Here is a 22680-nt window from a genome sequence, read left to right on the forward strand (position 1 = left end):
GTCCATTCTTGCTTCAAGCCTGCCATCAAGTGGTGAAGAATATGAACTACAACTTAATACTTACCTCCTCTGTTACCTAAAGCAAAGTATCAAGGCTGGGAAGGAACTTGAGGGAAAACTTGCCTCTGTCTCTAACAAATGGAGAGATCGTTTTTATGACACTAAATGCATAACAATGATTTTAGCTGCATTTTAATTGTTTAAGTTTATTTTATCCTCGGAGTGACAGCTAACAGTGTGGATGATTTTACACTCTGATTCCATCACTGAATCTCACAATAACATGAGACAACTGTGTGATGACAACTGGAAATAAAAATGAGATATTGTTTTTTATTAAAAAAAAATAATCCACACACTATTAATTGTAATATAATAACCCATGATTATCAATGCAACATTTCATTCAGATAGACCTCATCACTCACTTTTCCCCTCTTTGCTTCGGGAGAAGAAACAGTCTGACATTACTTTTAAGTTTCTTTTTTTGACATATTCAGAATGGTTTCTTCATCATCCAACTAAATAGCAAAAATACACACTCTATATATAAGTCATATACAATAATTCCTACATTTTAAGCCTTAGCCTACTTTTAATATTTAGAAATTATATCTAGTGTTTCTACATACGTTGTACTACGTTGTAATTGATTGATTGTTTTCTGATCTCAGATTGAGTGTGTGAGAAACATCTACCTGTGGCATGCCTATACTGTGTGTAGGCAGCGTATACACACCAAGAACGGTGCAGCTCACCTTGGGGAGAAGTTTCTCTACCATGGATCATCAGCAGAGTCATGCAAGTGCATTGAAAGGGACAGATTTGACAGGAGCTTCGCAGGAACACATGGTAAGGTATGGTGTCATGTTATACTTACTGTAAGCCCCTGAAAAGTTGGTTTCAAAGCTTAAGTATTTGTATATAACTGTATAAAGTTGGGAATAAAACATTGTTAGGTATTATTTAGTACGAGTTCAGTCAAAAACCTTTCTAATCTACTTCATCAGGACTCTGTGAGTGTGGTTTTATCAAATACAATTGATCAGTGGCGTGGCAACGTAAGCCAACAACCCACAACTATCATCACGTTTTGATTCAAATGTTGCTAAATCCTGGTTGGTGCATTAGTGCAGTCCCACCTACAGGTACTGCAAACCTGTGAGAAGACAAAAACACAAATATGTAACTTTATTATGTGAAGTAACCCAAACATTTCAAAATTTTGGAGAAAATTGTGTTTATGTAGAATCCCGTCATTCTGAGTCAGGCATAAGGCCATGATACAGCAACGTATATATATGTTTCTATCTTATATATATTTTGGGGCATTTTATCCCTTTAATGGACAGCAACAGTTTTTCTGTCAGTCCTACAGTTAGAAATCTATGTATTTAGCAGAGTGATTTCAGTATAGTTTCAATATTTTGATTCTCACAGATTTTAATATACAACACGTAATATTTGTATATAATATAAAATAAAAACACATTACACAACAATCATTGTCACATTATGAGCATAATTGATACACCTTTATTGACAATTTTAATAGCAGCAAACCTTTCTTAACAACGCAAATGAGATTATGATTTATGTGGTACATGATGATTTAGGGGTATCAGAAAATGGTTTCAATCATATGACTAATAAATGAAATATCAGCACTCATGGTGCATAATCAAACTATGCTGGATTATTCAAAATGGGCAAAGTCTAAACTTCATTCATTTGGTTATGAGAAGTGCAGAATAGACACTTATTTCAATGACATATCTACCATTCATAAAAGAAACAACAATACATATTCAAATTTTTAAAGTTTTTAAAAGGTAACTGTTAAATCAATTAAATTATACAAACATATAAGTCTTATTATTGCTTCAAATGTGCTCCAGTATAAATCTGTAAAAAAAGAGCTGCATTCCCATTTTGAACTAAGACAGAACATAAAGTGTTTACAGTTGCAGATGGTCACATCACATTTTATAATCTTTCAATCATTATTAAAAGTTTGATCTATTTGAAATCATAATATTTTTGCGGGCTCCACATGGGAAAAAGCAAAAATCCACTGAATGTTGAATATTTATTTACATTATCAGCAATGTTCGCACCCTTCCAAAGACGAACATTGACCTTGTCCCCAGCTTGTAGCTGCAGTACAGCGCTGTTAGATTCAGAGTTAGAGTGTGATCCAGTTTTACCATACCATGACACCACTTTATATCCATTTCGATACAAACTGCCACCAGAAGTTCCATGCCACCAGAGAGAAGTGAAGCTGAAATAATAGACTCCTTGCACTGGTGCAGTGAAATAACCTGTGTCAAACAACAACAATGTAGTATAATTATAATAAAAATGTACACATTTTCAAATTATCTATATACCAAGAGTTATTTGGCAGTGTTTTGGAGAGCAATTTGAAAACCATTTACTGTATATTTCAAAGAGGATTATTGAATTGAATTACAACAGAAGAAGAGGGCGGGAACAGAGAGAAATACTTTTATTATACCAGCAGTTCTCTTTAGATCAACAGACCAGAAGACACTTTCATAGGTGGTTTGTTCATAGGAAGGAGACAAAGTAGAAGAGGGTAACATCGGATTGATTCAGCACACTGAATACTGACCTGTGATTGCGCTGTAGGAGTTCCCAATGTTTGACACAACATTGTGGTACATCAAAGAGTAAAGATTACTTGCAGGACCAATGGTACCATCAGCAATTGGGTTGGTAGCAGAAAATGCCACCCGAGGCTGTCCTGGGAGATATAATTATACTTATCAGTATTATGAACTTTTCAGTTTCAAAATGTAACACAACTGCACATCAGACTGTCATGATCAAAATTACACTGGTTAAAATGAAACAAAACAGTATCTAAACTGTTACCCATATTAAACTGTATCTATGCTGCCCAGGCTGCAGTGCACAATCATATCTTACAGGCAGACCTGCTCTTGTCTCAAAAATAAATTTGCTCATTGAGGTTTTGTTGTTAGGACAAATAAAACTGTACTACAATCATTGTTTATTTTTCATTGTATATTTTATTACCTCGAACCATTGTCCTCAGTTCAGTCACATTGCCAGTAAATGCAGCCAGCTGCCTCTCACTGGCCTCAAGCTTTCTGTTTGTTTCCTCCAAGGCTCTCACAGTGGCATCCAGCCGCTCTCTCATAGTCGCCAGCTCCTTCCACAACATATAGATTGGTGGCTCACAGCCTGCCTGGGTCGTTGGGGTGTCTGTTGTTGAAATAACTAATGTTTCTTGCCTTTGCTTGAAATTCTGGGTATCATTTTTCTCTGCCAGGCCTTCTTCTGTCTGCTCAGTGAGTGTCTCACTCTTGATGCCTTCAGCCTGATAGTCAGATAGACCAACAAGCAAGCACACAAGTATGATAACTGATATTTTTGCCATTCTCCAGTTTAAAGGTATTTGGATTTGTGGGCTTAATATATAAGTGATTGACTGTGAGACGAAACACATTTATAAGCATGTCCGGGTTAATTATTATCATTTACGGTTTTATCTATTCCAGAAATAGTTAGTGCAATAGAGTTCAATACACTGAGAGAATACAACATTGAACTCAAAACATTTTAGCCTTTAAAATGTTTGTCATAAAATACTTTATAACAACTCATAAACTGGTAGATAAAAAGTAGAGGTGGGTCATGCAACAGATGTTGTTCAAACTGGATCATTTCCATAATCTTGTATTGCATATTAACTGGATTTTTTGTTCACTCATTTATAATGTGTGGCAGTTATATTTGTCTATTTATGTTTTATATTTTTAATTGTAAAATTATTTATTTTCTATACTATTTAGGACTACTTAATTGTGTGTATATTTTGACTGTTATGCACCACAACACCAAGGCAAATTCCTTTGTATGTGCAAACCTGCTTGGCAGTAAACCTGGTTCTGATGTTTGTATTTATTGTTGTACCAATGTTTATGCTGCTTTCTTGGCCAATTCATTCTTTAATCTCAGGTTTTAAACTCAATTAGACTTTTTTACTTGCTAAAGGATGAGAAAAGAAAACATTTCTGTGGATGTTCTGATTCCTTAAAAACCTTTAAATCATTAATAACCTTTAATTGTGGTTTAAAGGGGACATATTATGCACATTTCCAGATATATATTTTCAATCTGGGGTCAACTGGAATATCTTGATGATGATTTAGAGTTCAAAAAGCTCCTTATTTATCTGCAGAGGCTACACCAACAAACCATAAAACAAACTATAGTAGTAGGATTGCACTACTTTTTCTCATTCTTTACTCAAAATGTCAACTTCTCAAATACATCTGTACATGTTCAAGCCGAAATCCAAAATATGAGAGTGGACAATGCAAACAACACAAGGAAAAACCCTAGTAACCATGGATATGTAACAGAACAGACAGCTGTTCATGGGCATGCTTGACGAGCCGACGTCAGTAGTAGAAAAAAACCTTGAAAACAAAGTGTTCAGTGCAAGTTCACTTGCAGTGAGCATTTCTATACATTAACCTCAAGTTTTGGAACTTTGGCCATATTTAACATAGATATCCTTCGAGTCAAAATTGTTGTTTTCTTCTTGTGATGAGCTTCACTATACAGAGTTTGACACTAGAAGGCTGTTTTCACATTCATCTGCTGAAGGGAGAAAATGTCTCTGTTCTCACCCTAAATCTGAGTTTAACATGTGTCTCTATATGCAGGAGTAGATGTAATCATAAGAATTTTCACCTATCTTATTGAATTAGGAAAATCATATCAGAAACACATTATTATTCCAAGTAGATTATTTCTTTAGAGTGTGTCTTAACATTTATTTATTTGACAACTAAAGTAAAACTATCTTGTGACCTGACATAATTACAGTAGATGTGATCAGAGAGCAGAGATAGTCAGGCAGTTTTCCATTAATGTCTTACAGATAAATATTGTACAGTACAACTTCTGTCTGTTGGCTAATGAGGACCATGGCATGTTTTCAGACAAGATACAATGGTGAGTGAAGAATTTATTGCCTCTGATAAAGGCAGCACAGTGCACTGTGACCCTGACTTCTGAAGAGGCTTTAAGGTGGAGGAAGAGACATGCATATATTTGATGTCACCCTCAAATGTCAGCTACCACTATGTCAGAATCAGGCACAGTTTAACACATGTCTGTATATGGAGGAGTAGATGTAATCATAAGAATTTTTAACTATCTAATTGAACTGGAAAAACCATATCATAATCATTATTTTTCCACAGATAGTTAAGCAGTTTTCCATTAGTGTCTTACAGATAAATATTGTACAGTGCAATTTCTGTTTGTTGTCTAATGAGGACCATGGCATGTTTTCATACAAGATATAATGGTGAGTGAAGAATTTATTGCTTCTGATAAAGGCAGCACAGTGCACTGTGACCCTGACTTCTGAAGAGGCTTTAAGGTGGAGGAAGAGACATGCAGATATTTTATTGGTACAATCACCGGTTGTTTATGACATCGTAACTTTTCAGGCAAGGTGAACATGCCAGTAAAGTAGTCACTGCTAGCCGCCAGAATAACTTTGAACTGGAGGAAAACAAAAGCAGTTTTCAAACTTTGGCCAATATCAAATTATCATCAAAGATACAGCAACATTTTAGTTGTAAGAATGACATAAAGTGCACTGACCATGTAATAAGGCTCCATCCACATCCAAAATTACATCCCAGCCCACTTTTTCTGCCCACAGCTGTTCAATGGAGCCTGTCCTGCTAAGAAAAACATCACTATAGGTTGTAATGTCAGTCGACAAAAACGACCTATACTTATGTTTGAGTGACAGATGCCATCTAGTGACTGTAGTATTATGACCCAAGTGGTGCAGCTCAGATGATGTCTATAAAAGGTGACAAAGTTCCATATTCAGTGGTTGCAGGTTGGGTGGCTGGAATAAGAGACAAACCTCACCTTTATTTGCCCTACCATGTACTATGATTGACCTTTTGGCTTAGATGCTGATAAAAAAAATGTTTAACATGTGTCTGTATAGGCCGGAGTAGATGTAATCATAAGAATTTTTAATTATCTTATTGAATTAGGAAAATCATATCAGAAACACATTATTATTCCAAGTAGATTATTTCTTTAGAGTGTGTCTTAACATTTATTTATTTGACAACTAAAGAAATAAAACAAACAGAAATTGCACTGTACAATATTTATCTGTAAGACACTAATGGAAAACTGCCTAACTATCTGTGGAAAAATAATGATAATGATGTGGTTTTTCCAGTTCAGTTAGATAGTTAAAAATTCTTATGACTACATCTACTCCTGCATATACAGACATGTGTTAAACTGTGCCTGATTCTGACATAGTGGTAGCTGACATTTGAGGGTGACATCAAATATATGCATGTCTCTTCCTCCACCTTAAAGCCTCTTCAGAAGTCAGGGTCACAGTGCACTGTGCTGCCTTTATCAGAGGCAATAAATTCTTCACTCACCATTGTATCTTGTCTGAAAACATGCCATGGTCCTCATTAGCCAACAGACAGAAGTTGTACTGTATAATATTTATGAGATCTGGAAATGTGCATAATATGTCCCCTTTAAACCACAGTTAAAGGTTATTAATAATTGAAAGGTTCTGAGGGAATCTATGGAAAATAATTTACCTTGTGTAAATAGTCATGCCAGTGTCAGCAGAAAGACAGTACACAGGATGGTTAACTTGCAAGGGAGCCAAGGCCAGGTGAGCACTCATGGCTAGCACTTGTGATGTTTGTTTGATTTTGATTAAAGGCTGCAGGCCCATTTTATTTTTAAGTGAAGAGAAGTTCCAGGAACCATTATCTCTATACCAAATTATAATTGAACCATGGCCAAAATGTAAAGATCACTGATGATGTCATTATGGGATGAGTTTTACTGGAAATGATGTTATCAGAGGAGGAGTTATCAAAGAAACCATAGCAACAATGGTAGACAGTTATTAATATGAATTAAAGAGGGTGAAAACCTTGAAAATAGGCTCCACAACAGGAGTTATGAAGGGTTCATAAGATGATGTTTATGCTTTTTAGGTAGGTTTTTCTATCATGGAGTTTACTCTACACTTGATGCACAGTAAACCTATTCACATTGATCTCTGCCAATTTAAAGTGTGTTTTTTTTTTAGTCTGAATATGTCTGAGTTTTTTTGAGTTTTAAAAATTTTGTGGGAGACCTGAAGATTTATTGGCTCATCTGAAGATTTTCCACCACAAATCCCATCAAAACTATGTTAGCCTTCCCTTCCTGTTAGCTTCTGAGTTAGACACTCTGATTAGCTGCTCTCACAGTAGCAGTGGGAGTTCCATTCAGCTGGGATTGTGTTTTTGAGATCACCTGCACGGACCTCCAGCTTCAGTTCCAGAGAGGCAGCTGGATGCTCACTTATATACTGTATGGGACACATGTATTCGGTAGGCACGTCCTGATTGGCCGGCTACATACATGCAAATTTCAGTGGGCTAATACATGCATGTGATTGGAGAGAGTTATTACCCATAGAGTCCAGTAGAGGGCTCTGCCTGTGTTTATAGAATTAGGGTTACAATATTGTAACCTTCATTACTTCTATACTAAGGATGACATGATGAAATTCACCTACAGGTAAAAAGAGACAGAATCAGTCCACAAATATTCTCTTCTCACTTTCATTAACCCAGATTTTCACACAGATGCACAACTGTGATCTAACCTTTAAATTGATCACATCTTTACATTTATTGCACACATGCTAGTTATGACCCTGTGCAGGACAGTTGGAAGAGGCTGGCTGACTTGCAGGAGTTTAGAAGTAACTTCTCAGTGGTGGTATATGAGGAGCACCTTTATTTCATTGGTCAACACTAATGTAGACTAATGTAGGAGGTGTACAACACTGACACTGACTCCCAGAGGTAACATTAATGCTTGAAACAGACTACCTGACATACCATCAACTTTTCAAAGCAGAAGTAAACCCAAATCTCTGCACCTCCAGTACTGGCATATTTTGACTTTGGCACAGGTTCACCCATCTAAGTTGTGATACATCTTTTAAGTAAAGATGATTGCATTTTAAGACAATTTTACTACCAATACATGCATTGTGCCAAAGGATGTTGTCAAATCTTTTTTGATTTTCTTTCTAAGATTGTGTGTGATCTCATAGCTACAACTCACTAGTTTGATTCATAAAACAGTTGGACTGCTCACTCTGCTTATCAAATAAAATAACCAAGTGAGCTCAGTCCCATTAAATTAAAAGCATGGCGTAAGTAGTGGGTGTGACCTGGGATTTTGTTTTATTTATGAAATGCTTGCTATTCTTTAACTCCAACAATGCAGTATTTTCTCTGGTTTTAGGTTCTTCCTTCTTAACATGTCAACAATATTGGACTGGATTGGACTGTACAACATGCCAGGAACAGAAAACATCAAATGGCAGTGGTCTCTGCCAGGGGTGGAGTATGATGCAGCTGAGGCAAAATGGTCAGGTGTTAGTAATAATGAGAGCTGTATGCGTGTGATGTGGTATATGTACTGCAAATGGGATATGCCTTGTACATGAATACATAGATTTATCTGCTATGATGGTGAGAATAGTTTTGAGCCTATTTTGTTGGATTTGTTTGGTTTCAATCACACTATATATGGATGTATCTCTTTGGATGAAAATGATTTAAAACTACATGACTGCCTGTGTTTCAAAAATCATTCTCAAGCCGCATTTATGTGACTTTTTTTTTTATTTTTATCAAGAACGTAAGATTAATTGGTTTGGTGAGATACTTCCACTTCTGTATTTTAATCAATTTCCAGCACATCTAAAGCTCACAAATTAACATGTTATATGTCGTCAAAACTGAAGTGCAAAAACAACAATTTGCTCTTTTACTAGGGGTTATGTATAGGACTCTTTCTTGCCTGGGAGCAGTTGCCAGGCAAGAAACACTTGTTAAAGAAAACCATCACAACAGGATTTAGCAAAGAGTAACATTAATGATCAAAAAAAAAAAAAAAAAACATGTCTGAACATGTTATGAAATCCATTTATGTTTTGTAAATTATGTTTTTTTAAATTTTCCATGGATGTCATTCTTAAATGACAGTCAATTAAGATAAGATAAAACCTACACAGATCCTTTATTTAAGTAAAAGCACCAGTACCAAATAAAAACACTCCATTATGAGTAAAAGTTCTTCATTAGTAAAATTATTAACAAAATGTACTTAAATTATCAAAAGTAAAAGCATGTTCTACAGAAAAATGGCCCTGACTGTTACTGATACAATATATTATTACATTTATATATGACATTATTGGGTTGTTTATTTTTATTTGTTTTTACTGTTGTAACTAGTTGAAGTGGAGCTATTTTTTATGTCTATATGTATATTTTAATTCAATGGCTCCAGGTAGTGAGATGATTAACTAGCATAAGAAATAAGAATGACAAAGTTCTGCTATGTCTGTTCACCTTTTTGGACTTTCTACTAATTGCTACTGTTTCTGTGAAATAGCGTATTGGAAAATTACACCTCTATTGGCCCCAAGCAATTATTTAGATCTTTGAAGTTTAGAACAGCTAACCAAACTTGAAATGTGACAAGGGCCCCAACAAGATACAAGATGCTGTTTTTTTAACCAAAAACGTTGGAAACAAGTTGTGTAATCTTTAACAATGTATTATGTTTTATGTAAAAGCTTTATATACAAAGTAGCCTAACAGCTGTCAGATAAATGTGGTGGGTACAATATTTACCTCTGCAACGTTGTGAAGTAGGTAGCCTAGAAAGTAGCAGAAATGGAAATACTCAATTAAGTAGGAAGTCATGTTTTGTTTGTTGTTGTTGTTGATGATCTTCTTCTTCTTCTTCTTCTTCTTCTTCTTCTTCTTCTTTCAGTTACTGTAAGTTACGTTTGTTTGCGTCACCAATGGGCGTCCAAAATTTGATAGAGGGCGCATCCGAGTCGGTGTTGGCCATAGTGTTGGCACATCAGCTGCCATCAGCAACTGCCTACAGCGCTTCCGTGTCACATACTCAGACCTCTATTTGATTATTAAATCTGTCAAGTGTTTACACGATGGATGATCCTTACAAGTATCATGTTTTCTTCGAGGGTCCCCGTCTGGATGAAGGGCAAAAGAAGAGAATAGAAAACTATTTCCACATTCACCGCAAATCAGGAGGTGGTGACTGCAGCTCAGTAAAACATATAAATGATAAAGTTTACAGCGTCGCTTTTAAAGATCGAGAGGGTAAGGCATACGATTTTAAATATTTATCTATTAAGCTGTCTTTTTCGTCGATTTCTTGAATTATGTCGTAATATGTCTTGTGCTGGTGAAAGTGAAAGTATTTCTACACAGGAAACAGGTTGACGTTGCACTCGATTGTTAATATTTTTTTATGTCACAGACTAATTTAACAGCTTGCAGACCCACATCCAAACTTTCTAACTGCATATGTTCAGCTTATTTATATTTATCAGCTGTCACTGTCTAAATGCAGACACATATCGGTCTACTTTCACTTTCTCCTTTGAGTACGTACTGTTTTACAATAGATATTTTAGACTGGCGTATTGATATGTGTTTTGATTTCTCTGATATACGATCTCTCAAAATGAAGTAAATAGGTCTGCAAATCCTAAATAACATTATTCAAATATAAGCTCTAAATTAATAGAAAAGTAGGTCATGATCACAGTCACATGACTGATGTCAGATGATTTTATAATCTCTGGTTTTTGGGGGAAATTCTAAAAAATAGAATTGTTTTCTGTTTTTTTGCTTTTTGGTTTTGGTTTTTTGGATTATTCTTAATGTGTATTGCTACATGTTAATCTTTTATATTGTAATAATATCCCTTTTTTATCATAGCTCAGCAGAGAGTCCTGCAGAGATCTCAACATGTGTTGGAGTTTGCGGGTGGTCCTCTGGTGCTGACTGTACGAGACAACCCAGACATCTCCTCTCCCATCACTACCTCCACTCCAGACTACTCATTAAGCCCAAAACTGGACGTGACAGCCTCATCCCAGGTCAGTGTGGAAAATATTCTAAAATAGTGTTTCATCTCTCAGTAAATGTAAAAAGAAAGACAAGTGTGAGTGTCCAATTATTTCTATCAGTTATAAAACAAAATTAATGTAATTATTAGCATTATAAAACATCACAAGCACTGACTGGAAAGAAATCTCCAATTCAGGTTAAAATCAATGCTAATATCAATAAAAAAATGTAAAGATAACTTAAATGAAACAAAGTTAAGGTTAATGAATGTTGATAGTTTAGTCTCATAGGTCGCAATACAAGCCATACAATGGTAGTTATAGTTACAATGTAGAAGTCTCAATCATCAGTCATAAAAATTGATATACAGTATATTCCATCTTTCCAATGGCAGAGTCTGCAATCCATTCTTGATTCAAGCCTACCATCAAGTGGTGAAGAATATGAACTACAACTTGATACATACCTCCTTTGTTACCTAAAGGAAAGTCCCAAGGCTGGGAAAGAACTTGAGAGAAAACTTGCCTCTGTGGCCTGCTCTGCTCAGCTTTACCCAGAAGAGGGGAGGGTTTTAGTCAGGAATTTAGATCAGCCTAGAGATGGAGTCAAAAAGTGGGAAGCTGAGGTGGACAAACTGTTTGAAAGTGTTAAAGAACAGTACCTCTGCCACTATGAGATGGACCCTCACAAAGTCAAAGCTTTGCTTCGGTCCCGCAGCTCTCATCAGACGACAGATGAGGTGAAGTTGTACAGCGAGGTTGGGGTGGCTGTTGTGGTTGGGGAAAGATCTCAGGTCAATGCCAGATTGATGGATGTAGAGGACTTATACGTTAAAGGTCGAAGGTCACGTTTATGTGAGAGGCAAACCAGCATTCGTCAACTAGGCAAGGCCAAGCTCAGCCTCCTCTGGAAAGAGATTGAGCATAGTTTGCCACGAGATTTCCCAGGAGTCAAGGTGACACAGGGAGATGCAGGACAGTTAATCCTGGAAGGTTCTGTGGAGGAGATTCTTAAGGCTGGAGATTGGATCAGTGAGAAGGAGAATATAGTTTTAGATAGATCTGTTTCCAATATGAGCCCACATCTTTTGACCTTCCTGAGAAAGGCATATGGAGGTCCAGGGCCTCTAGGTGACTTTTTAGGGGTTGGTGACAAGTTGGAAATAGAGTTACGAGACACAGAGCTACACCTTTTCTCCCTCTTCACTGATAATCTGGATGACACAGAAAAGGCACTGCAAGGCAAGTTCAAAGAAGTAAATATTGATGTTCCTAACTGCTCTGCTGTGCCATCTGAGCTTCGTGAAACACTTGAGTCCAAGGTAAATGAGATGAACCGAGGACAATGTAGGGCTCGGGTTGTGTTTGGTGCAGGCAACACAGTGTGCTTACTGGGCCACACCAAAGAGGTTGAAGAGCTGAGTGAAGCTGTCACACAGTTCATTTTGGACCAGTCAAGCGTTGAAGGCAAAGTTATACTCCCTTTCCCAGATTCAGCACAATTCTTACCAGAATTGCTGCAGCTGCACGGTTTTAACTATTCAGGGGTTACCTTCCACCCTTTAACATCTTCCTCTAGGCCCATGGTGATATTGGAAGGACCATCCAGAAAAGTGACTGAGGTCAGGAACAGGCTGGGTCCGTTTCTGGACTCCCTTGTTGAGGACAGAGTTGCCATTGGCCTGCCAGGGGCAGTGAGGTATTTTGAAAGTCCCTCCGGAAAAGAGAACCTTTTAAGCGTTGGTCATTCTCAGAAGTGTGTAATAAAGCTTCAAGAACAACCTAACTCTACTAGACAGAATTTGGCATCTGGATTTAGTAAAGGGGGAACAACATTTGCCAGCTACTGCCTTCGTGATGGGCTCCAGGTGCTGGTGTGTCAGGGTGATATTACCAAACAGGATGCTGATGCCCTGGTAAACGCTGCCAATGAGGATCTGGACCATTGTGGAGGTGTTGCTGCTGCACTGAGTAAAGCAGGTGGCCCTCAGGTGCAGAAGGAGAGCAGTGCTATAGTAAAACAGACTGGAAAAGTTTCTACAGGTGATGTGGTAGTGACCACAGGGGGGAACCTAAACTGCAAGAAACTGCTGCATGCTGTTGGGCCTGTTGGTGGAAAATCAGGTGGGAAAGAAAGGGTGTTACTGGAAAAAACAGTCGAGTCTGCTCTGAATTTAGCAGAAATGATGGAGCTCAAGTCCATAGCCATGCCCTGTATCAGCTCAGGTGTATTTGGTGTCCCTGTCAGAGTGTGCTCAGAGGCTATTGTAACAGCTGTTGAGAAGTTTGGTAGTCAGGGAGGGCGAAGTCTGAGCAGAATCATCCTGATTGATAACAGAGTAGAGGTGGTGAGAGCCATGCAAGAAGCATGTGACAGGCTTCTCCAAGCAATAAGCACAGGAAACAGTACATCAAGAGATTTCGGTTTCCTGATGGATGCTGTTCCCCAAGACACAACAAGAGGAGCCATTGCTGGAGCTCCTGGAGGTGGTGTCAATGTACAGATCGTTCAGGGAACCATTGAGACCCAGCAGGTGAGAAACTTTTCTAAGATGTTGAAGCTGCATTGATATATTTATTTCTACTTGAATCAGGATGTTTCAGGATGTTGCTAATTTGCCATAGCTGCTGGGTACTGGTGACCATTTGCATACATATAAGTTAATTGTCAGGACCATTTATTTGTTAACTCTAATAAAATTAGATTATTTTATTCTCCTAGGTGGATGTCCTTGTATCTCCTATGGCTAGCCATGATCCTCTCTCTACCCGTGTTGGAAATGCTTTGTCCAACGTGGTTGGACCTCAGCTCACTGCAAAGTTTCATATGGAAGCAGGAGGAGCAACACTGCCTGGTGACACAGTCCTAGTGGAGGGCTTACCTGCACTTCGATCTAAAGCAGTGATCTTCCTGAACCTCGTTGCTTGGGATAATAACCAGCATGGAACCGCAGTCCAGGTGAAATAGTCTGTTCAGTGAATATGTTTTTGTAGGTTTTGTGCAACCAGGTTTGTCATCTGTGTTTTGTTTTCCCTACCCTTTTAAAATCTAAGGGATGCAGTGACCTTGATAACCTTAAATCTTCCAGGTTCTGAGACAGGGAATCAACAAAATCCTGGCTTCCTGTGAAAACAAAGGTTTTTGTTCAGTTGCCTTCCCTGTACTTGGGACTGGTGCTGTCCTGCGTTTTCCTCACAGTATGGCATCCAGGGTTCTCCTGGAGGAGGTTTGTGTGTTTGAACAGAGCCGAGCTAGCAGAACATCTTTCGTCGTCCGTATCGTCATTCACCCAAATGACAAAGAATCTAGCAAGGTAAAGGAAATGCATTAGCAGTTCTTTTAACAAAAGAAGGAGTACAATAAAATTTACCACATCTTAATGATTGTCTCCAGGCTCAGAATTTGTAGGTTATGCTCTTTGTTATCTATTAAAGAAACACTAAAGTTATACCTACAAGGAACTATAGATATTTATTTTATTTGTCTTAAAATCCACTTAAATGTGAATAATTTAGCCCACAATCAGATTATCAACATTTTTAAATTCTTACATCAAAATAATTGCCTGCAAAAAAGTTAATTAAACTTAAACATTAAATTAATGTTGCTGTTAACCAGCATAATCACTTGCAAAACAACATCCAGGTACCATTTTTTGTTTTGTTTTGTATATGGAACTGGAATGAAACCTCTTGCTGTGCCTTTACAGGCCTTCCAGTCTGCTCAGGAAACTTTGCATCTCAGAGGGTTCACAAATGATGCTAACCCAGATCAAGGTTGGTATAATTAGTTTCTTTTCAATTTTAGGTTGAGCAAGCCTTTTTGTTAAATTACTTAACTTTAATTTTAAAACCACAAGGGGGCAGAACAACATCACAGAGATTCACACAGCTATTAATGTATAAAAGTTACTGCCAGCTAATACAGTAGCTACTTAAACATCCAGCAGAAAACTCTGTTTTGGCCTCCACAAATCCTGAGATAATACCTGGCTCTCAGCTTTCTAGATGATAAACTGCCTTCCTTATCCTTATTCCTGTCCCTTGCTTCAGTGTTACTATCAAACAATATTTATGCAGATTTAATACCAAAACATTAAACCATAATCATACTTTCTTTTTTATTACTATGACTTTAGCTTCCTTTTACCGCCATGTCTCTGTGACTAATGATGAGGTCACAGCCATGCTGGGTGGAGTTAAGCTGCAAATGGTCCGTGGTGACATTGTGAATGCAAGCACTGATGTCATTGTCAACACAACGGACTTCTCTAACAACCAATCTGGTACAATCTAAATGTCTTTATTGAAATATACAAAACACAGAAGCACAGCACCTCACAGTATTATCCTAGGTTGGATCTTAACTGTGTATTCACAAACTCCACAGGTGTCTCCAAAGCCATTCTGACTGCAGCGGGGTCCACTGTCCAAGCAGAGTTAGCACAAGGTAAGCCTTAATAATGGATGGACAAATGCTGTGAAAATACCTTTTTGAGGATGTGAACAATACTATCTTGGCTATATGAATACAAACCTCAGCATGTTAACGTTGACTCTCTCAAAGTGTTTCCATCCACCTGTTTTAAGCCCATGTTCAGTTCACGTATATAAAAACCTGAGTGGAAACACCAGAAATTTGAAAAAAAAGTTGAAATATGGCAAAGATACATGACATACATTACGCAGATTTACGGCAGATGAAAACTATTAAATCTGTGTCAACCAATGAAGAGACTGTAACATCCAACATTTTAATACATGAAATAAACATAAATGCAATATGTCAATCACGTTTTCATCATAGTTTTCCATAGTTTGAGATTTGAAAGTGCTCCTTTAATCATGTCATCTGCATTATACACTCTTCTTCTGCAATTTTTAATGGAATCTGACTGGAGAATTAGTGCTACCAACTGGTTGTCTCAGTGTTCTCAAGTCTTACTGTTCACACAACGGTTTTGGATGAAAACACTTATTAATTTGCATCTTCTTTTGCAAGTTCTCCAGAAATTCGGTTAAAATTTTGCTACATTTGGATGGAAACTTAAAGTAATAATCTTGAAGATTTTCATTTAAATGAGGTAACACAATGGTGATTGAGTCTATGGCCCACTGATGAAAGCCCTTGTATTTGCAGTATAATGATTATTATGAACTGGGAAAAATGGCAAATGGTGCACAGTTAGTGATGTGGTTGGTCTGCCAGAGATGGTATGCAGAGCTAATGCGACTCACTTGCTCTTCAACTCACTTGTGTGTAAGCCGCCGTACTGACGGCACACAGGCAACACTGTTTGGATCTCTGGAAAGTGAGGTCCAAAAACACACCTGCAATTACAGCTTATTGCCATAGGTACTGCCAAAGAGAATGGAACAGAGATATTCAAGGTTGTTACTTTAACCTCAGTCACGTTCTCTTCTTCAACTTAATCTAACCCACCCAAAATCTTATACAGAAAAGAAATCCAACATGATGATTTTTTAATCCTCTGAGATGTTTTTTTTTTTTTTTTTTTTGTCAGTGGGGACTCCAGCAGACTACATGTGCACCACAGGATCTGGGTTGCTTGGCTGTAGGGAAATTATTCACGCTAGTTTTAAGTGTGAACCTCAGACGATTCGCAAGAACTGCAAAAAGATACTGAAGCAGTGTGAGAGCAAAGGCTACCGCTCAGCAGCCTTCCCAGCCATCAATACTGGTTTGTATTGTGTGCATGTGTGTGTTTTGAGTGGTTGTTTGCAAGGTCATGTGTACTAGTGTATTCTGTCAACATCGAATGTGTTTGTGTCTTAATCTTTTAAATATAGTTTAAAAAACAGGATTGTATCTGGTTAGTGGCTTTGATTAAAACCTTATGTGTAAACAAATATAACAACACATAACAACACATAATAAATCAAGAATTGGTGGATTGTCTTTTGGACTACATGGTAGAAGTAGCCAATGTTTTTCCTTTTCTAAATATAGTATTTTATATACTCTAAAATGATAAACCAGGTTATGCTGATATTATTTCTAACATAATTTGTCAAGTGTTTATCAGTGTACAGTTTTTTGTTATATTTTAGTATTGTAATGGTTGATTTCTGATTTATCATTTACAAGCCGATATTTACAGAAGAAAAAATAGTGGCTTTCTACTACAGACCAACAGACTGCAATAGGCCATAGTATACTTCTAAAATAAAGTGGAAAGGTTATGATAAGTCACTGCAACAATGTAAAGGTCATCATGGGTGGCATTGGTCCATGTGATTTCCCAACTATTGTCTTTCTATCCCATCAGGTGTGGCTGGTATGGACTCTATTCAAGCTTGTAAAGCCATGTTGGATGGCATGGCCTCGGCTATTACAGACTTGAAACCAACTTCCCTCTCACTCATTCGCATTGTCATCCTGCAACAACAGGTCTTCCAGGCTTTTAGGTCAGAAATGAATCTTGTTTATCCAGCAACAAACAGTAGAAGTGAAAAATATAGTTTTAGCACAGGTTGCATTCATTAACCGGTCAGACTGCTTGGTTTAAATTACCTGACTTGTAATATGTTTTTGCAGATCGGAGCTGGAGAACCGATTTGGACAAACCGCCCCTTGTCGCCTCAGCCTGAGAGGTATGTATTTATAGGTCAGATGATCACCAAAGTCTCTGTAGGTTTCCTCCTCAAGAAACCATGCATTTTTACACAACATTTCATCGCAATCCATCCAATGGTTGTTGAAATATTTCAGTTTGGACCCAAATGGTAGATTGACCGACTGGCTGACATTGCCATCCCTAGAGTTAACCAATTACAAGACTTCATGTGTGGGTGGCGTACTGCAAGTTGCGCGGTGCTTGGTTTTGGCTCATCCGTTTTCAACATTGCGACTGCCTCAAGCTTTCTCATATTATGGCAAAGCAGTACACTGCAATATGTTTCTGAAAAAGGCAATGCAGTAACATAATCTTCATTCATATTTGATCATGACTGCCTAGTTTGAAAGTTTGATCTGAGTTATGTGAGTTTCACTCTCCTGTTGAGTTTTATGGCGGGTGGCAACCATAAGTGTTGCATTACTGACATCTTCTGGACTATCCCTTGCCCCATCTATTCCGGCATTGCCATGGCATGTGTGAAAAGGTGCAAGATAGAAATGTTCCTGAATGTATGTGCATGTGTGAATGGTGAAAATCACTACTGCTGCCTGAAAGGTTATCCCAGTAATTTACCTGGAACTATGTGTGAAAGAGGCTATAGACGCTACAACTGACTATCCCTGTAACAAATTGGCCACAATTTCACACATTGACCATACACAGTCCAGCCATATACTAGGTTTTGAACTAGTCTTGTTCTGACAAGTGAATATAATCAAATATCCCAACATTTCTCGTCAAATCATGCAGTTTTCCTTTGCACCATGAAAGGAGGATGCTGTTTATGCTTTTGCTGTTGTCCATGACTACAACACTTACAAACATGTGAACTACAGACAGTTTTACACAATACAATTGTCCATTCCATCTGACTATGATATAAAGAGCTGGGTAAAAAGAAAAATTTCCAGACTGATTTTCCTCAACACAGAAATATAAAAGTTGTTCTTATTAACTGATTAATGTTTAATAACAACCAATAAAGCCATTAGTTAGAACCTTTTATGCACAAAAGAAGACAAAGAAATCAAATCAAAATAGTAAGATTGGCACATGAAAGAAGGTGAATTTGCTTGGTAATCTGGACTTGAATAATTGAAATGATGAGGTGTCACATCCTCATTTGTTGTTGGTTTTCTTTTTGCTCTTTTTTGTAGAAAAAGCAAAACAAAAGCTCAAGAAGTGGCAAGAAAAGTATTCAAGAACCTCCACATCTTCAGCACCAGAAGGCAAAACCTTCATCTCCTCAAAGCCCCAGCCAGCTGACATAAGGGTGATTGGTTGTGGTTCAGACATCATCAGGACCATCAAGATAGATTTGGAGAGGATCCTGCAGCAGCAGCTGATAGAAAGAGAGGTGGATGTGCATCATTTTTCCAAGCTTGATGCCATGGAGCTGGAGGCAGTACATGCAAAAGTCAAACAACTAGGAATAAGCCTGGAACACAGGAGACGTCAACATTATGACAGTGTGAATGGCAACAGAGCTAGAGCTGAAGCTAGAGACTGGTCAGCCTCAGGAGAAGATGTCTATGTGCTGAGAGGCCTAAAAGAGGATGTTCTGAGCGTCACTGACCTGGTAAACAGAGCAGTCCAAAAAGCCCTTTACGAAGACCTCCAAGATAAAGATGAAGCAATGTTGGCTCTTAATGTCCAGTGGTCAATGCGAGATCTACATGGAGTCTGGCAGGAGCTGAGCCTGCATGACAACTCTGAGTTGGAGAAGGCTCGTATGAAGAAACAAGTGTCTGTAGATGTGAAGGCACCAGGTGGCATGATGGTGAAAGTAAACCTGACAGCACAAGAAGCCACAGATTGGATAACAGGCATCACTTTCAAAGTGAAAAGGAGCGAGACTGAATCAAGTATGACACATTTTGTAGTTTCCACTTTTTACTTCAGATTTAGCAACTCATGCTGTACTTCCTCCTTGAGTATAAAACCATCCACATTTTTGAATTTGTCAAAAATGCTTAACTACTTCGTTTAGGTAAGTATTATATTAAAACCATAACATTCATTTCTGTGATTTCTATTTTAGACTTCGAGTTGCCACAACACTGGGAACCTATGCATGAAGAAGTCTTTAAAAAGGTCGAGCTGCAACCTAACTCAACAGAGTACCAGAACATAGTCAAGGGTTTCTGTAAAACAACTCAATACAACATCCATAAAGTGAGTAATGCCAACAGAAAAACACACTTTTTAAGCATTACAAACCTGCAGTACGGTAACATGTAATTGATTGATTGTTTTCTGATCTCAGATTGAGCGAGTGCAAAACCTCTACCTATGGCATGCCTATGCTGTGTGTAGGCAGCGTATACACACCAAGAACGGTGCAGCTCATCTTGGGGAGAAGTCTCTCTACCATGGATCATCAGCACAGTCATGCAACTTAATTGAAAGGGACAGATTTGACAGGAGCTTTGCAGGAACACATGGTAAGGAATGGTGTCACATGTTATATTTACTGAAACGTTGGTTTCAAAGCCTAAGTATTTTATATAACAGTATAAAGTCATGAATAAATAAAAAATTAAAGTTGGGAATAAAAAATTGTTAGGTATTATTTGGTTCAGTCAAAAACCCTTCTAATCTGCTTCATCAGGACTCTGTGAGTGTGGTTTTATCAGATACAATTCATCATGGTGCAGTCCCACCTACTTCAAACCTGTGAGAAGGACACAGACAAAAACACCAATACATAACTTTATAATGTGAAATCACCAAAACTTTTCAAAAAATCGTATCTATGTAGAACCCCATCATTCACAGTAGTAAACTGATTGAGAAAATACGTTTTCAGGGTCTTTAAAATTTGCTGTAAAGTACTGTAAACTCAATTAGGTCATTATTTTGTTAAAACTTTTTTCATTGGCTTCCTTACTGTTTTATCTTTTTTTTTCACAGCAGTGATAGAAAAACCTTTATTATCACATAGAAGGGATACAGATTTGCTTGTCTTTTCATGGAAAGAAATATTTTCCAAAGACAAGATTATACATGCTCACGGTGCAGAAGCTAAAGTGCAGAAGCTGTTGATGCTGAGACAGTAATTAGAGTTTGTTTGCAGTGACCATTGATCCCAATCAGTCATCTAATTATTTCAATATCAACGCTGCCCAAATGCTGAATGCAGTTCACTGGCGTCAAACACTTTGATTTCTGGGTATACCACTCACCCTGTTGCCATTTTGGCTCACCATTGTGCAAACGATTACACCAGTTACTTTAAAGTAAAAAAATCCAAAAAAACCCAAAAGTAACTAGTAGCTATTTGCAGTTTTGTACAATGTGTATGTTTGAGGAATAGTTTGATATTTTGTGATATAAATCTGATTACTTTCTTGCTGAAAGTTAGATGAGAAATTTAATACCACTCTCATGTCTGTATGATAAATATGAAGCTACAGTGAGCAGCTTGTTAGCTTAATGTAAAGAAAAAAAGGGGGAGAAATAGCCAGCATGGCTCTGTCAGCACCTCTAAAGCTCACTTAGAAACGATGAAATGTTATATCTCATTTGATCCAAACTGGCCCAAGTTAAGCTAAGCTAACTAAACATTAGACTGGCATCAATCTTCTCAACTAACTCTCAGCAAGAGCATGAATAATTGTATTTCCCAAACTGCAAAACAGTTCCTTTAAGTTGATATGGTTGTTTTCTTATGTAATTCTGTCACAGCTGCTGTGTTTGGAAAGGGAGTTTACTTCGCAGTCAATGCAGACTATTCGGCCAGAGGATATTCCTCAGCAGATGCAGCAGGTCTGAAGCGGTTGTATGTTGCTCGTGTCCTGACCGGTCGTTATACAGTTGGTAAATCCTCTATGAGAGCCCCCCCTCCCCGTGGGTCTGACCCCACTGACTGCTACGACAGTTTGGTGGACAATCAGCAGCAGCCCTCCATGTTTGTGATCTTCCACGATGACCAGGCCTACCCAGAATACCTTATCACCTTCAGCTAAGTAAAAACTGTGAAAAGTTATGGTTCAGTATTGTATGGTGGTGTCACAATGACCCGTTTTAAAATAGTAATCAGCTTAGAATGTGCCTTAAATCCCTACTTTTGGTTAATGCTGTAATTTATTTTTTCCTGATTTGATTTTGAGCGGTGTTGATTTCCCAGAAACACAAAAGCACTTTATAGTATAACAAAAACAGCCAGATGTGGGGACAAATAAACAAGATGTCATCTCTGCTGAACGACCACAGCACTGTAGAGTGATCAGATTTTGAACATAGCATGTAGTTAATTATAACATTAACCACCTGTATTGAACAACCAGTATTGAAGGACTGTTACCACTGAAACATACCTTGAAATTATGCTTTTTTGGAAATCCATTTTATTTTCTGACCTACAAATGTCTTGCTACAGTATAAAAAATATATATATATATATATATATATATATATATATATATATATCTGATAATTTGCAAAGCTGCAATACATTAAAATATTATGTTAGTGCAATGTAAGTCCTATTAAGCTTTATGCAGTAACAATTTGCAAAGATTGTTCTTTAATGTTACTATTCTTGAATTAAATTTATGTTATTGATCAATAGAAAATCTTTTACCTTTAACCATTTTTTTCCCTTAAAAATCATTTTGATGTTTAACGGACAGCAAGTTTTCCTGTCAGAGATAACAGTATATTTTTAATTACAGTTAGAGATCAATGTATTTAGCAGGGTGATTATATAGATCATATAGTTTCAGTATTTTGTTTCTCACAGATTTTAATATATAGTATGTATTTTTTAGAGTTTTTTTGGCATTATTCCTCCAGTTACATTATTTCGAAATTTTAATATGTTAAGTTTACACACCCAGCTGTTGTATTGCGTATTTGTATGTAACAATGTTAACTGATGATCGTTGTTAAACAATAAGAAATAAATAAAAGTGAGTAAATCATTTCTTTGAGTCAACAATGATGATTGTGTGACAGAAAAATCCAAAGTGTCTGTGTTTTAGTAACAGTGGTATTAAGTTA

The 22680-nt window shown here is 37.4% G+C and overlaps 2 protein-coding genes across 3 annotated transcripts; one reads left to right on the top strand and one right to left on the bottom strand.

The window, feature by feature from the left end:
* Positions 1–1564: 1564 nt before the first annotated feature.
* Positions 1565–9870, bottom strand: LOC121889348. 2 transcript variants are annotated; one of them, XR_006093503.1, is made up of 3 exons: positions 9783–9870; positions 2639–2770; positions 1565–2324 (listed from the first exon to the last, which is right to left on the bottom strand). XR_006093503.1 is itself a non-coding variant. In XM_042401232.1 (3 exons), the coding sequence occupies exons 1-3, from the start codon at positions 3497–3499 to the stop codon at positions 2020–2022; spliced, it is 870 nt and encodes a 289-aa protein (XP_042257166.1). In that variant the 5' UTR covers positions 3500–3550; the 3' UTR covers positions 1565–2019. The 2 variants fall into 2 exon arrangements, 1 of the variants encoding a protein (XP_042257166.1); XM_042401232.1 differs by lacking the exon at positions 9783–9870 and adding an exon at positions 3067–3550.
* Positions 9871–9949: 79 nt separating this feature from the next.
* Positions 9950–22066, top strand: LOC121889522 (protein mono-ADP-ribosyltransferase PARP14-like). The gene is made up of 15 exons (XM_042401533.1): positions 9950–10280; positions 10905–11065; positions 11431–13569; positions 13758–13994; positions 14125–14349; positions 14746–14812; positions 15175–15321; positions 15426–15485; positions 16561–16737; positions 17326–17464; positions 17595–17650; positions 18834–19541; positions 19718–19851; positions 19943–20120; positions 21364–22066. The coding sequence occupies exons 1-15, from the start codon at positions 10106–10108 to the stop codon at positions 21642–21644; spliced, it is 4884 nt and encodes a 1627-aa protein (XP_042257467.1). The 5' UTR covers positions 9950–10105; the 3' UTR covers positions 21645–22066.
* Positions 22067–22680: the final 614 nt, after the last annotated feature.

Source organism: Thunnus maccoyii, chromosome 22 (genome assembly GCF_910596095.1).
Source record: "Thunnus maccoyii chromosome 22, fThuMac1.1, whole genome shotgun sequence".
NCBI classification, from domain to species: Eukaryota; Metazoa; Chordata; class Actinopteri; order Scombriformes; family Scombridae; genus Thunnus; species Thunnus maccoyii.